This window comes from Hemicordylus capensis, chromosome 12, assembly GCF_027244095.1.
Source record: "Hemicordylus capensis ecotype Gifberg chromosome 12, rHemCap1.1.pri, whole genome shotgun sequence".
In the NCBI taxonomy this organism is placed as follows: domain Eukaryota; kingdom Metazoa; phylum Chordata; class Lepidosauria; order Squamata; family Cordylidae; genus Hemicordylus; species Hemicordylus capensis.
This window is the reverse complement of record NC_069668.1, coordinates 10,912,005-10,926,348: the sequence shown is the minus strand read 5'-3', so window position 1 is coordinate 10,926,348 and position 14,344 is coordinate 10,912,005. Positions and strand designations below refer to the sequence as shown.

The 14,344-nt window shown below is 49.8% G+C and overlaps 1 protein-coding gene across 2 annotated transcripts; it reads right to left on the bottom strand.

Annotated features, from left to right (window-relative positions):
• PIGS (phosphatidylinositol glycan anchor biosynthesis class S) lies at window positions 1-12,056 on the bottom strand. Of its 2 annotated transcripts, none has more exons than XM_053275603.1 (12): window positions 11,913-12,056; window positions 10,689-10,828; window positions 9,245-9,356; window positions 8,884-8,973; window positions 8,224-8,315; window positions 7,656-7,866; window positions 6,563-6,705; window positions 6,356-6,470; window positions 5,190-5,335; window positions 2,864-2,961; window positions 1,807-2,017; window positions 1-826 (listed from the first exon to the last, which is right to left on the bottom strand). In XM_053275603.1, exons 1-12 carry the CDS (start codon window positions 11,956-11,958, stop codon window positions 551-553), a joined length of 1,680 nt encoding a protein of 559 aa, XP_053131578.1. In that variant the 5' UTR covers window positions 11,959-12,056; the 3' UTR covers window positions 1-550. The 2 variants fall into 2 exon arrangements, with proteins under 2 accessions (XP_053131578.1, XP_053131579.1); XM_053275604.1 differs by lacking the exon at window positions 11,913-12,056 and adding an exon at window positions 11,784-11,801.
• Between the last annotated feature and the right edge of the window lie 2,288 nt (window positions 12,057-14,344).

Genomic DNA, 14,344 nt, shown 5'->3' with positions numbered 1-14,344 from the left:
TTCAGCCACTGATGTTTATTCAACAACCAAGAAGTGCTTTCACAGAAAGGGACCCCATCCCCACAGGTAGGCCAGACAGGCTTCTGCCAGCATCCCTCTTCCCCCAAAGATTTGGAGAAGAGAGAGTCCCAAGAGGCAGTGCCCCAGCCTTTCAAGCAAGCCAACGGCACCCTTCCAAGTCGATTTCAAGAGCATCCGTGAATCAGGACAGCACCATTTCCCTGGGCTGGGGGGGGGGGGTTTCCAGTACCCCAAATCCACTCTATGGGGATAAGGAGTCAATAGCTCCCAACAAGGGTTCTCTGTAAGAGGGATTTTCTGCTGACTACAACTCCTATCACCCTCAGCCAGAGGCCGTTCAGCAGGGGATGATGGGAGTTGTAGTCATCACCATCTGGGAATCCCTGTTAAGAGGCAACTCTGGCCTCTGAGGAGCATAAAGTGCCACCTTTGATTTCCAGTCCCTCCCTCTCTGATCCCTGCTTCCCAAACTTCCAAAATCCCCACGGGAGCAAAGCTGTCCTCAATCGGCACCAGGAGGGGCAGTTGCTCAGTCCGTTTTCGTGGGCACCTTCTTCCTCTGCTTGCTCTCCCGGAGGATCTTCACCAGGGAAAGCAGGATGGGGACAGCCATGGGGAGGAAGAGCGGGATGTAGATGGCAAACTTCTGGTCGTCGGGGAAATAGAGGAGGTGGAGGAGGGAGGGGTCAAAAAAAGCCCGTTCGGAGGAAGTGACGGCATCTTTGCTGGCCTGGAAGGCGGAGTCCAAGTGGCCTAGTTCGAGTTCTCGCATCGCTTTCTGGGCCGATTCCACAGCATAGTATACCTAGGTTAGAAGGTGCAGTGGTGAACCACACACACCCCATTCACACAACCATATATACCTGGGTGTAGCCTGACCTGGGTACGTGCATGGTTGTGTGAATGGGCACAGCCTGACCTATACCTGGGTGCAGCCTCATGCATGGTTGCGTGAATGAGTGGATGTGTAAGCTTTTAATCATTTTAGGAATCCCCAAACCCTCATCAGGTTTTATCACTCTTGTCAGAGGAATGGAAAAGGAAATGGGCAGGAGTGTCCTCCAAAAGTTACAAAAGACAGCCAGCCTGGTGTAGTGGTTAGAGTGCTGGACCAGGACCAGCGAGACCCGAGTTCAAATCCCCATTCAGCCAGGAAACTAGCTGGGTGACTCTGGGCCAGTCACTTCTCTCTCAGCCTAACCTACTTCACAGGGTTGTTGTGAGGAGAAACTCAAATATGTAGTACTGTAGTACTCTGGGCTCCTTGGAGGAAAAGCGGGATATAAATGCAAATCATCATCATCATCATCCCAGGTCCTTGGGAAGGACTCGATGTCTGGATAAAACAAACCAGTCAATAACACCTGTCTGACTGTGTAAACAAGAAATAATAAATAAAACAAACCGGTCAATAACACCTGTCTGACTGTGTAAACAAGAAATAATACTCCATGGAGAGAGGGCAACCATTTGTTCATTGCTACCCTAACCCTTTTGTCTGTGCAGAAATGACTGCAATTTGATCCAAATTGTTTGGGGCTAGGGATAAAGAATGGATAAAGAAAAAGAATAAGAACTTAAAGAATGAAGGGATGATGGAGAGGAGTGCTGGTCCTATTTGGATGCACAGAATGGATAAAGCGTTGGGATAAGATACCGCTTTCTGTGTCTTATCACCTCTTTGCCATCTCTAGGGGGTAGACGTTGCCAATAAACCCCGAGCTGGTACCAATGGCCAAAATGTGTGGGCCTGGCTCACGGGCTATACCTCCGCCAGCCCCGTACCTGAGATGCCACGTCGTCCTTGATCACAATGTTGCTGATACGGTCCAGCAGCTGCGCCAGGGACGTCAGGGTGGTGGACACGGTGGCCACGTTCTCAACGGTGCGGGTCCACAGCAGGCGGTCCAGTTCCCAGTCCGAGAGGCCCTCATTCCCAGAGTTCTCCAGCAGGGCCTTTTCTGGGAGTGGCCCCGGCAAAATCCCAAACAGCAGCCTGAGAAGAGGCAGCAGGACAGGCCTTGGCATCAGTGCTATTCAAAGCCGCTGGTGCCTGGCCACTGACCATCTCTTGGGGTTTGACAAGGCGGTTTGGGCTCTAGGTTGTGTGTGTCTGTGTCTGTGTCTGTGTCTGTGTGTGTGTGTAGACCTGAGTTCAAGTCCCCATTCAGCCACGAAACTCACTGGGTGACCCTGGGCCAGGAGCTTCTCTCTTGACCTAACCTAGCTCACAGGCTCATTGCGAGGATAAACATAGCCACATACACCACTCTAGGCTCCTCGGAGGATGAGTAGGGTAGAAATGTAAAAAAAAAAAATATGGAAACATCAGCAAGCTTGTTGTCCACCCGCCAAAGGGTTATTCCACTCTCCGCAGAGGTAAGCGGCCAAGTTAGATTAGCCAAATAACTAATCTCATAGCCAGACGGTTGAAAAGAAGGTCATTTTTCTCCAAGCCTTTGTGGCAAGAAAAAGGCCTTCCGAAGGAAGAGCACCAGGGTGTGAGTGTTCCCTCTAACAGGGATTCCCAAATGTTGTTGACTACAACTCCCAGAATCCCCAGCAGCAACAGCTTTTGCTTGGGGATTCTGGGAGCTGTAGTCCATAATATCTGGGAATCCCTGTTGAAGGGAACACTGCAGGACGTAGCCCAATCTCGGTGTTCCCTGTAACGGGGATTCCCTGATGTTGACTACAACTCCCAGCACCCCCAGCCAAAGCAGCTGGGGATGATGGGAGTCGTACTCAACCACATCTGGGAAGCCCTGATGCAGGGAACACTGCTCCCACCCTGTCCCTGTCCCCCTGGAAAAGGACAGAACATCCGACCACAAACACTCACCGCAGCTGGGCCAGGAAGACCTGCATCACCTGCACCAGGTCCACATCCACGTGCCGTGGAAAGGTCTCGTTGGCAGCTTCAGGCTCAACATTGTACACCTGGCAAGAGAGAGATGCTCTCAGGAATCTGGCAGGGCCCAAATAGGACCAGCACTCATCTCCAAAGGCCAAGGCACTCCAGCAGGGCTGCTCGGCTTCCGCCCTTCTGCAGATGTTGGCCTACAACTCAACCCCACTGTGGCTCGGGAGTTGAAGTGGTGGATAGCTTCTGCCTCTTAGGATCACCCATCAACAGTAAAAGGATCCAGCAGTCAAGAAATACGCCACAGACTAGCACTTGGGAGGGTTGCAATGAAGGCCTCGGAAAGGATATTTAAATGCCATGATGTGTCTATACCTACAAAGGTTAGAATAGTTCGGATCATGGTTTTTCCCATATCACTCTATGGATGCAAAAGCTGGACTTTGAAGAAGCAAGATAGACAAGTAAGAACTAATCAGCCTACTTTCCTTTCACTGTCTCTACAACTGGACTAAATTTGGTACAAATCGAAGTCCACAAGTTAGATCTCGTGCACCTCAAATGTTCATGCCTCCACCATCTTGGATCGAGGTGGATTACATCATTACAAACTACACTATTGGGGTTTCCCTCTGTGTCTCTCACTACAACTGTATCAAATTTGGTTCAAATCGGTTAGACAGTCCTCAAAAGTTCACACGTCCACCATCTTGGATCGGAGTGGATGACATCATCACAAACTACACCACTGGGGCATCATTATGTGTCTATACAGCTGTAGCAAATTTGGTTCAAATCTGTTAGACTTTCCACAAGTTAGCCCACTTGCGCCTCCAAAGTTTACGCGTCTGCCATCTTGGATCAGTGTGGATGGCATCATCACAAACTACATCACTGAGGTGTCCCTGTGTGTTACTCATTGCAACTGTACCCAGTTTGGTTCAAATGGGTTAGACAGTCCACAAATTAGCCCACTTGTGCCTCAGATGTTCATGCGGTCGCCATCTTGAATTGGAGTGGATGACATCATCACACCCCACGCCATTTCGGCATCCCTACGTGTAGCAAATTTGGTTCAAATTAGTTAAGCGGTTCACAAGTTAGCCCACTTGTGCCTCCAAAGTTTACACGCCCACCATCTTGGATCGGGGTGGATGACATCATCACAAACTACGCTGTTGAGGTGTCCCTACAACTGTACCCAATTTGGTTCATATCGGTCCAGGTGTTGCGAAGCTGATGGCGGGGACACACACAATGTCGTCTGATCTCATAAGCCTACTGGAAAGCAAGCTAAAAAAGTATTGATGCTTTTGAACTTGGGTGCTAGAGTAGATTTCTGAGGAGACCATGGACAGCCAGGAAAACAAAACAATGGATCATCGAACAAATCAATCCACAATTTCCACTCGAGGCACAAATGACCAGGCTCAAACTATCCTACTTTGGACACATTATGCAAAGACCCAGCTCCCTTGAGAAGCCCATAATGCTGGGGAAAGTGGAAGGAAAGAGAAGAAGAGGACGGCCAGCAGCCAGGTGGATGGACTCGATGACGACCGCAATGAACGCACCACTGAGAGACCTTCAAGGCCATGCTGAAGACAGATCATCCTGGAGAGAATCTATCTCTGTGGTCGCGAAGAGTCGACACCAACTTGACGGCACTTAATCAATCAATCAAAAAACAGCTGGGGGGCCTAAAGTTGAGCATGCTTGCACTACAGGGAGCTGAGCCAAGCAGGGGATGAGCCGGGGCCACTGTTCCTACGACCAGGCAGGCAGAAAGGAGCCGTTGGTCAGAGGCAGAGCCCCTACTCTGCATAAAGAAAGTCCCAGGTTCAGTCCCTGGCAGCATCTCCAGGTAGGGCTGGGAGAGACTCCTGCCTGGAGAGCCACTGCCAGTCAAAGTAGGCAATATTGAGCTATATGGACCAAGGGTCCGACTCAGTAGACAGAAGCTTCCTAGGCTCCCCACAAACAGTCACGGCACACACAGCTCCACTCCGATAATGCACAGTTCCACACTTAATCCACCTATAACGTGCGATCGTGTTATTTGTGCTAATCCCATGTCAGCGTCACATTTGCTGGGCATCCGGCCAACAGCAGTGCCTACAGAGTGACTCCGAGACCTTTCCTAGCCGAGTTCTCCAAGCAGGCGGCCTTGCCTGCCTATCCCACCATGGGCGACCCACACATCAGCCTGGGGGCACCCCAAAAAGCATCTCTCTCTCTCTCTCTCACACACACACACACCAATGTGTATGTGGGGAGAACGGGCAGCCACCCCGCCCCTCCTCACCATGATCCCACCCCAGCGTGGGCTGTGGAAAGCGTTCGTGGGCACAGCCGCTCCGTCTTTATCCTGGATGTAGAGAGGGGAGTGGGAACGCTCCGGCACGTACAGCAGGAAGTTGAGCACAGGGTAGAGAGAGGAAGCACTGGAGCCTGCAGGGAGACCAAGAGGAAGAGAGAGACGCTTCAGAAGCAACCTGGCAGCATCTCCAGGTAGGGCTGGGAGGCACTCCTGCCTGGAACTCCGGAGAAGCTGCTGCCAGTCAGTGTTGACAACGCTGAGCTAGATGCACCAAGGGCCAGACTCAGGGAAGGACCGTAGCTTAGTCGCAGAGGTATCTGCTGTGCACGCATGCAGAAGGAACCAACAGAAGGTCCCTGGAGATGTTCCTAGGGAGTATTATTATTTATTACATTTCTAGACCTCCCCACCCAAAGGCTCTGGGCAGTGTGCAACAAGTTTACAACACATAAGAACAAGTCTCATTTAAAATGCACTGCTTAAAACAACATAAAAACTGTTTCAAAACAATTCAGAACCAATTCAAATGCTTAGAAACAAGTTTAAAACCTTGGGAGGTCAGGCCAAACAAGTAAGTTTTTAAGGATTGAATGTGGGGCCTTCTGCATGCCAAGGAGAAGCTCTCCCACTGAGCTACGGCCTGCATACAGGCTTCCTATCTCAGGGCTCGGCAAATCCCAGGTGCCAGGGAGTCAAGGCGCCTGGACATTTAACCAAGACACCAAGACTAGGATACTCAGAGGCAGAACAATTGAATACCATCTTTATTCAAATCAGGCAGCCCCATGTCCGAAGTATTTATTTATTATTTATTTATAAATAATATTTATTTATTATTTATCAATAATTTCATTTGTTTATTTGATTTACTTGATTTACTTGTAAAGGGGATAAAGAGAAGCCCATCTCCCCCAGCTACCCCACAATATCTGTCACAAAGTCCAGTAATTTTGCCAAGTGTCCACTGTCTGGCTCCTAAAATTTTTCATCCGGCCCTTAGTGCCAAAGAAAATCCATCAGGGCCTGGGTCCACCCTGCTTCTGGAGACCCCAGTATTCATGCCGCAAAGGAGATTCAGCTCGCAAGACACGTGCTCTGACCACCGAAGACCCCAAGTTCACACCCCTGGGTTAAACGGGCCCAGTACTTACCCAGCCTGGCTTCCACGGGGTTAATGACGTGTGGGAGGCTGTGAGCACTCAGGATGTAACTGGAGGAAGGCGCGTCAAAACGAGGCGTAACCCCCAACGCAGCATAATAGAGGATCTAGGGAGGGAAGGAATGGAAGAGGAGCATCCCCAGCACAGCACTGTCTACCTTGCTGCCCGGAAGAGGCCTCTGCGGCCCCCAGCACTCACCTGTGAGTCTACGGAGAACTCCGCCACCGAGTTCAACTTGTCCAGCAGGGGTTTCACGTAGCGACTGATGGCTCCTTCGATGTCCCAGTGGAGGCTGTGGGCTTTCGGGTCGGGGTTCAACAAGCTGAAGGTGATTTCATACCCTGCAAGGAATGTGGGAAGGGGGGACATAACACCACAGATGGGGCACATTTTTCTCATCGTCACCTACAAACTGGGAATGACGCAGTTTATTACAGTCAAAGACCAGAAAATCATATCTATACGTACACAACTAAAGCACAACAATAAAACTACAGTAGATACAGCAGCCTGACATATTTGTTTACTTTTTAAAATTAAAAAATATTTTAGTATTAATATTAATATAATAATATTTAACTCATTGCCCCAGAATGCTTCCCTTTTTGGGAGGCGCTACAATTACTTGACGTGATCAAGAGGCTAAAATGCAAGATTTTGCTACATTATATGAATTATTATTCTCTCCATTGGCTAAAAAGAACCCAGATATAGAATTCATCAGATCGGCCGGGATGATTCTTTAGTCTAGGCTGAATTAATTTGTTGTGCAAATCATTAAAAAAAAAAAAAAAAAGACACGGTAAGAGAGAAGATGGTCAACTGTGGCCATCTCTCCTGATCTGCAAGGGCAGAGACACTGCAGAACTGGTAGCTGCCTTCTACTGAGTCAGACCACTGGTCCATCTAGCTCAGTATTGTCTGCACAGACTGGCAGCAGCTTCTCCAGGGCTGCAGGCAGGCGGCGCTCTCAGCCCTATCTGGCGATGCCAGAGAGAAAACCCAGGACCTTGCTGCGTGCAAGCGTGCAGGGGACCCTCCCCAAGTGGCCCCACCCCCTAAGGGGAATATCTTACAGCGCTGTCTCCCCTCCAAATGCAAACCAGGGTGGACCCTGCTTAGCAAAGAGGGCAATTCATGCTTGCTGCCTCAAGACCAGCTCTTCTCCCTTTGGGCTAGAATGCCACGGAAAAGGAAAGCAGTGGAAACCGATACGGCTGCAAAAAACCCCAGACCACTGAATGCAGCACTCCTGCAGGAGACAGACAGCTTCTCCGACACCAATACATACCCAAACTAGATTTGAAAGGCCGCTTCCACTCAGCCCCCGGCTGGCCCATGGGGACGCGGTCCGAGAGGGCCCCCATGAGGGACTCAGCAGTGCAGGACATGACCTCGGCCACCTGCTGCACTTGAGCGTCCACTGCCAGCAGTGTGTCTTTTGCAGCCGGCGGGGCCCTGACCACGGCACTACGATGCTTGCCGATGTACATGTCGGACTCCTGGGGAGAGGAGGACAGGCGTGCCACAGTTCTGCACCACCTCCGGCAGCCAGAGAACGCTGCCTTACCTGAGTCAGAGAACTGGTGTGTCAAGTTCAGGATTGCCTGCTCTGACTGGCAGCGGCTCTCTGGGGTTTCAGGCAGGGGTCCTTCCCAGCCTTATCTGGAGATGCTTCCAGGGAGTGAACCTGGGGCCCTCTGCGTGCCAAGCAGATGCTGTCCCCTCCCGCCGTGATTCCTCCCCAGCACTCAGGGGAAAACTTGAACATGCAGGTCCATTTGGCTAGGCACGGATCCCAGACATTAAGGGCCACACTTCCAGAGTGGGATTTGGGAAGGGGGGCAAAGGGGGTGTACCTGTGGCAGAAGGCGAGAGCCCTGCGGGATCACATAGACGGTGAGCGAGCCCACTGGTGCTCCCTGAGCCGGTGAGAGCTGATCGTCTGCCTCTGGAAAGAGAAGCAGGGGTGAACTCTCCGGGGGAAGCCTCTCCTCCACGACGCCGTTTCCACAAACCGAAAGTCCTAGCCTGTTTTTACTTGTTTTAAAGTGGTCTGTATCTCATTTTAAGCCATGTGTTTTTAATGGTTGTTTGTTTCCGTGTTTTAAAACTTCTTGTGCACCGCCCAGAGCCTTTGGATGGGGGCGGTCTAGAAATGTAATTAATGAATTTAATTAATTAATTAGAAAGACCCTCCTCTACCTCTGAGCCACCGTCCGTCACCGAGGAAGCAGCTGCCTACTGAGTCAGACCTTTGGTCCATCCATCTCAGTTCCGTCTACACTGACTGGCAGCGGCTTCTCCAAGGTTTCAGGCCGGGGGGGTTTCCCCAGCCCTTCTCGGATGCCCTGCCAGGGACTGAACCTGGGACCTTCTGCATGAAAAACAGACGCTCTACCACTGAGTTTTGATATACCCCAGCTTGCATTCCTATCTCAGGCCCGGTGGTCCCATTTCCACCCCGCCCACCACGGCAATAACAGAATCTTTCCTAACCCTTGCCCTACAGCCTTTACCTTGCACCGAAGCCAGCAACAGGGCCTTCTCCTCCTGAGGAGTGGCCTGGCGATAGGACACCTCGTAGCGGGATGTCACGCTGGTCTTGGCTGGAATGAGACAACAGGCGAGGCAAAGCCAGGTGAGCTTCTCCCCAGAGATGAAGCTGCTACCTACTGAGTCAGGCCCTTGGTCCCTCTGGCTCAGGGCTGTCCACACGGACTAGTGTTGGATCAGCTACAGCTTCTGAACCGTCTTCAAGGGCAGCCCCATGCACAATGCACTGCAGTAGCCTAGTTTCAAATGCAGCCGGTTCACAGACTCACAACTGCCCGTCACTGGAAGGGACCCAAGAAAGCAGGACACAGTTCCTCAACTTACAGTTCAGGAGCATCTCCGTCTCCTGCGTGTTTCTGAATGGAAGCTTCCGCTCCTGGCCCGCCAGCAGAGTCCCTTTGGCAAACACCACCGACATGGGCACCGTCAGCTGGAACTGAAGCATAAGCCACACGTGAATGTATGAAACTGCTTTCTCCCGAGTTGGACCTTTGATACATCCACCTCAGTACTGTCTACACATTCCCAACATGGGGGTCCAAGTCCCCCTAGGAGTATCTGAAAGGCTCCCAGGGGGTCATTAGAGCCCTCTTAGCTCCCCACGCTGCAGCCGTGCTGTTTGTCCCCCATCTGAGGATTGCCACGTTGAAGCCGATGTGTCTGCTGCAGAAGGGGAGGGAGGAGGGTGAAGACCCACCTCCTCTGCTCCTGATTGGCTGGCTACATGCTGAAGCTCAGCAGACTCCTCCCCCACTCCCCGCCGCCTGACTGACAGGCTTCAGAAAATCAGCACTGCAGACTCCCATTGAAGTTAACAGGCCAAGCAGATTCATTTCCCATTATTTTCAGTAAGACTGCTCACGAGTAACTTCGTAGTGAGCCAGAAGGCTTACTAGCCACTTTACTTTACGTTACTTTAGTCTCCCTAAAGTAACACTTACCATTTTCTCGGGCTTTTAATCAAAATTAATTTCAAACTGTTTGTTTTTCTCCTGTGAGATTGTTTCACTCTGTGAATCGTTTTTTAATTGTCTTTAATCTGTGAAAGTGTTTGTTTTTATTTTATATTGTAATTTGGATTGTGTACACCACCTAGAGATGTATATATCAGATGGTATATAAATATGAGATAGGCAGGTAGATAGATCTACCTAGTATAGACAGGGAGTGTTTTTACGTATACAGTATATGTGTATAAATAAACAACACATGTTTAAAGATTACAGTTATGAGACAGGCTACTCCACTAACCGATTTACATCTATACGAAGTTACTCATAAGCAGTCTTTTTAAAAGCAACTTTACTTATCCTATAAACTTCAATGGGAATGCTCATGAGAAACGTTGTCTGGACAGAGGCCAGTGACTGGAGCAGCCTGTTACATTTAAATTTATTTAAATTGCTTGTTAAAACACCCCCAAATCTCTATGGGGTACCCAAGCTGAAGGTTCATAGGAACATAGGAAACTGCCATATACTGAGTCAGACCCTTGGTCCATCTAGCTCAGTATCGTCTTCACAGACTGGCAGCGGCTTCTCCAAGGTTGCAGGCAGGAATCTGGCAGGTTTTCAGCTTAAGGGATACACTTCAGACATCACTTTAAGAATCAGGCAGCACACACAACATTCCCATCACAACAGTCTCACATTTTGCAGCCTGCCTGCCCAGAGCTCTTAGGACACAATTTTCTCATGTATCTCTGGAGAGGCTGCAATTTGGTCCCTGACAGTTTTTCAGAAGGGGAAGAGGCAGGCCGGATGCTCACCAGCAGCGTGTCCAATTCGGCAATCTCCGTGTAAGGCAGTGAAGCCCGGTAGGTCTCTGTCGTTTTCCACCACAGCGGCAAGCCCACCAGAATGGCGATCGTGGCGAAGGAGAGTGCGGCATATTTCCCTCGCACTTTCTCTGGACAGGCACACAACAGGAAGGAAGGCATGATTGTTAGATCACATATGAACAGACAGAAGCAACTCACACATTGGCAGAGAGGTCAGGAAATCAAGTGATCAGGAAATCAACTGATCTTACAGCACTGTTGCTGGATCAGACCAAGTCATCTCACTAGGTAAGCACGTGTTCCAGGGATACGGAAGAGGGAGCTTAGACATTTAAACAGGCTTAGAGAAATTCACGGAGGACGGGTCTCTATCAATGGCTACTAGTCTGAGGGCTACAGACCACCTCCAGCCTCAGAGGCAAGATGCCTCCAAATCCCAGTTGCAAGGAAGCAGCAGCAAGAGAGAGGGCATGCCCTCCCCTCTTGCCTATGGGCTTCTCAGGGGCATCTGGTGGGCCACTGTGGGAAACAGGATGCTGGACTAGAGAGGCCTCCTTGGGCCTGATCCAGCAGGGCTGTCCCTATGTTCTTATGGCAAAAAATATATTACAATCCATTGTTGTTACCATGGGAATATGCATTTTATAACACTTAGCCTCCTCCATGCATCTTTCTTGCTATGGCAAATTACCGTAACTTAAACCTCGGAAAGATGTCATTGAGCGACCCCATGTTCTGCAGCATAAGACCAAAGGTCTCTGGTTCAATACCCAGAAGCAGCTCCAGGTAGGGCTAGGGAAAATACCCTTTGCCTGAAAGCTTGGGAAGATACTGCCAGTCAGTGCAGGCAATACTGAGATAGGTGGACTCATGGCCTGACTCCATATAAGGCAGCTTCCTATGAAACCCTGGGAAGGTACTGCCTGGTCAGAGCATGCAATACTGAACTGGATAGACCCATGGCCTGACTTGGTATAAGGGGTTTCCTATGGAACTCTGAAAAGCTGCTGCCAACCAGTGCCAAGCTAAGCTAAGCTAGCTGGACCAAGAGTCAGACTCAGCACAAGACAGCTGATAACCTACATATTACTAAAGTGTTATTGCTGAGCCAAAAAGACACAACAGCAGCTTGAGAGGAGAATAAATTAGGCACCAGGACACCTGAGCTCCACCCCTTGGCTCGGACGCCTGGGTCCCCCTCCCCAATCGCACCTGCCGCATCCATCGCTGCTGCCACCGCGCCAGCATCGACCGCCATTTTCCCGGAAAGCGCCTGAGCGAGCGCCGCTCAAGACCCTGCAAAAGCCGGTCGAGCCCAAGCGAGCCAATCAAACATGCCACAGAGCTGAGCGGCAGCAGAGTAGGCCAATCAGCTGGCGAAAAAGAGAACTTGACTGAAGCAGCGGCTGCCCATTCTTGGTTAGCTTAGCCGAATGAGCGAACCCAAACACCGGCGAGCCTACCCATCGACCGCAAAAGTGGAGTGGCAGCAAGGCTGCCCAATTGATGATGCCAAATGGGGGGCCAATCTCTCAAGAGAAGCCAGCCTTAAGTGCTGTGCGGGGGAAGAGACATCTGCGCGCGAAGGCAGCGGTGCGCTACCTAGTGGCTGTTGACTTGATTGCAGCAAGTTGCCTTTTATTCCCGTGGGGCAGGAAGTCAAAATGATGGGTTGATCCCTTTTAAAGAGATTTGATTTGATTTAAGGCGGATTGATTACAAAGAACAACAAATATTTATATACCGCTTTCCAAATATTTATATACCGTTTCCAAAGCGGTCTACATAGAGAAATAACAAATAAATAAGGTGGATCCCTGTCCACAAAGGGCTCATAATCTACAAAGAAACATAAGATAAGACACCAGCAACAGCCACTGGAGGGATGCTGTGCTGGGGATGGATAGGGCCAGTTGCTCTCCCCTTGCTAAATAAAGTGAGTCACCGCATTAAAAAAAAGTGCTTCTTTGCCCAGTTAGCAGGGGTCAAAAAGACACAACAGCAGCTTGATTGGACAAATTAAATAATAATTGATTAAACTGATTAAATAAATAGTTGCTGAATTGGCAACAGTGACTTCAAGCATTCACCGTTGTGGGGGAGAGCTGGTCTTGTGGTGACAAAGAATGAATGGACCCCTTTGCTAAGCATGGTCTCCCCAGGTTTGCATTTGGATGGGAGACATGTGTAGGTACTGGAAGATATTCCCCTCAGGGGATGGGGCCACTCTGGGAAGAGCACCTGCAGGCTTGCATGCAAAGTTCCAGGTTCCCTCTCCAAGACAAGGCTGAGAGAGAGACTCCCGCCTGCAACCTTGGAGAAGCTGCTGCCAGTCTGTGTAGACAATACTGGGCTAGATGGACCTATGGTCTGACTCAGTATATGGCAGCTTCCAGTAGGGCAGGGTGGGGCTGGGCAGCAGTGGATGGATGGATGGGGCAGCCAAGAACCCAGGTGTCCTGGAGATCAATTCACTCTCTGTGTTTTTTTGATTGCTAGTTTCAGAGACATATGTATTATCAGAATAAAATAATGTATTTGTTGGACTATTTATGCCTTCATAGAATTATATATTGTATTATTCTGATATTACAATTTATAATTTATATTTATAGATAAAATATAAATATTCATTTATAATTTGGGGTTCTTTTGCATGTGTAGCCGCTGGTATGAGCACTGCAAGATATTCCCCTTAAGGGATGGAGCCACTCTGGGAAGAGCATCTAGGTTCCAGGTTCCCTCCCTGGCAGCATCTCCAAGATCGGGCTGAGAGAGGCTCCTGCCTACAGCCTTGGAGTAGCTACTGCCAGTCTGTGCAGACAATACTGAGCTAGACGGACCAAGGGTCTGACTCAGTAGAAGGCAGCTTCCGAGGTTCCTAACCACCCCGCCATGGCTCAGTGCCCAGATGCCCCCCTCTTCCATGGGCAACATGCTGTGGGTTTTGACCACATGGGGAGGCTCCAGGGCCCCCATCTTTCTGCTGGCTGCATGGTTTAGGGCCTTCCTTTCTGAAGGAGGGGGCTGGGGGTCTTCTAGCCCTCCTCCCCTTTCCCATCTAAAACAGGGCTTATCAACATTGGTTCCCCAAATGTGAGACTCCCACCCCTGTCTTTGGCGATTTGGCATTTAATTAGATTTTAACTGATTTTAAGATGGTAAATGTTGTTTCATGATGCGGTATTTATGTTGCATTGATTGTAAACCCCCCGAGACACAAGTTTGGAATGGTGTAGAAATAGTCTAAGCAGGCAAGTAAATGGGGAATGTTTCCAAGGATGCTGTGAAAGTCTCTGTTGGTGTTAGCATTTCGGTATATAAATAATACACTTTATTTGTTAGCCACCCCATAACAAATTCTTCTCTGTGTGGACTATTTGTGTAGGCTCCATGGCTGGATACAAACAGGATTGCAACTGGATCCCAGAGCATAGACAAAGAGCACATGATACAGCCATCTTGCTGAAGCTGAGCAGGTCTTGGCGTGGTCAGGGCCTGGATGGGAGACCCATGTCTCATACTGCGCGTGAGGAAGGCAAAGGTAAACCACTCCTGTATTCTACCAAGAAAGCCACATGGCTCTGTGGTCACCTGGAATTGACACCAACTCAATGGCACAGTCTTTCCTTTCCTAGAAGGAC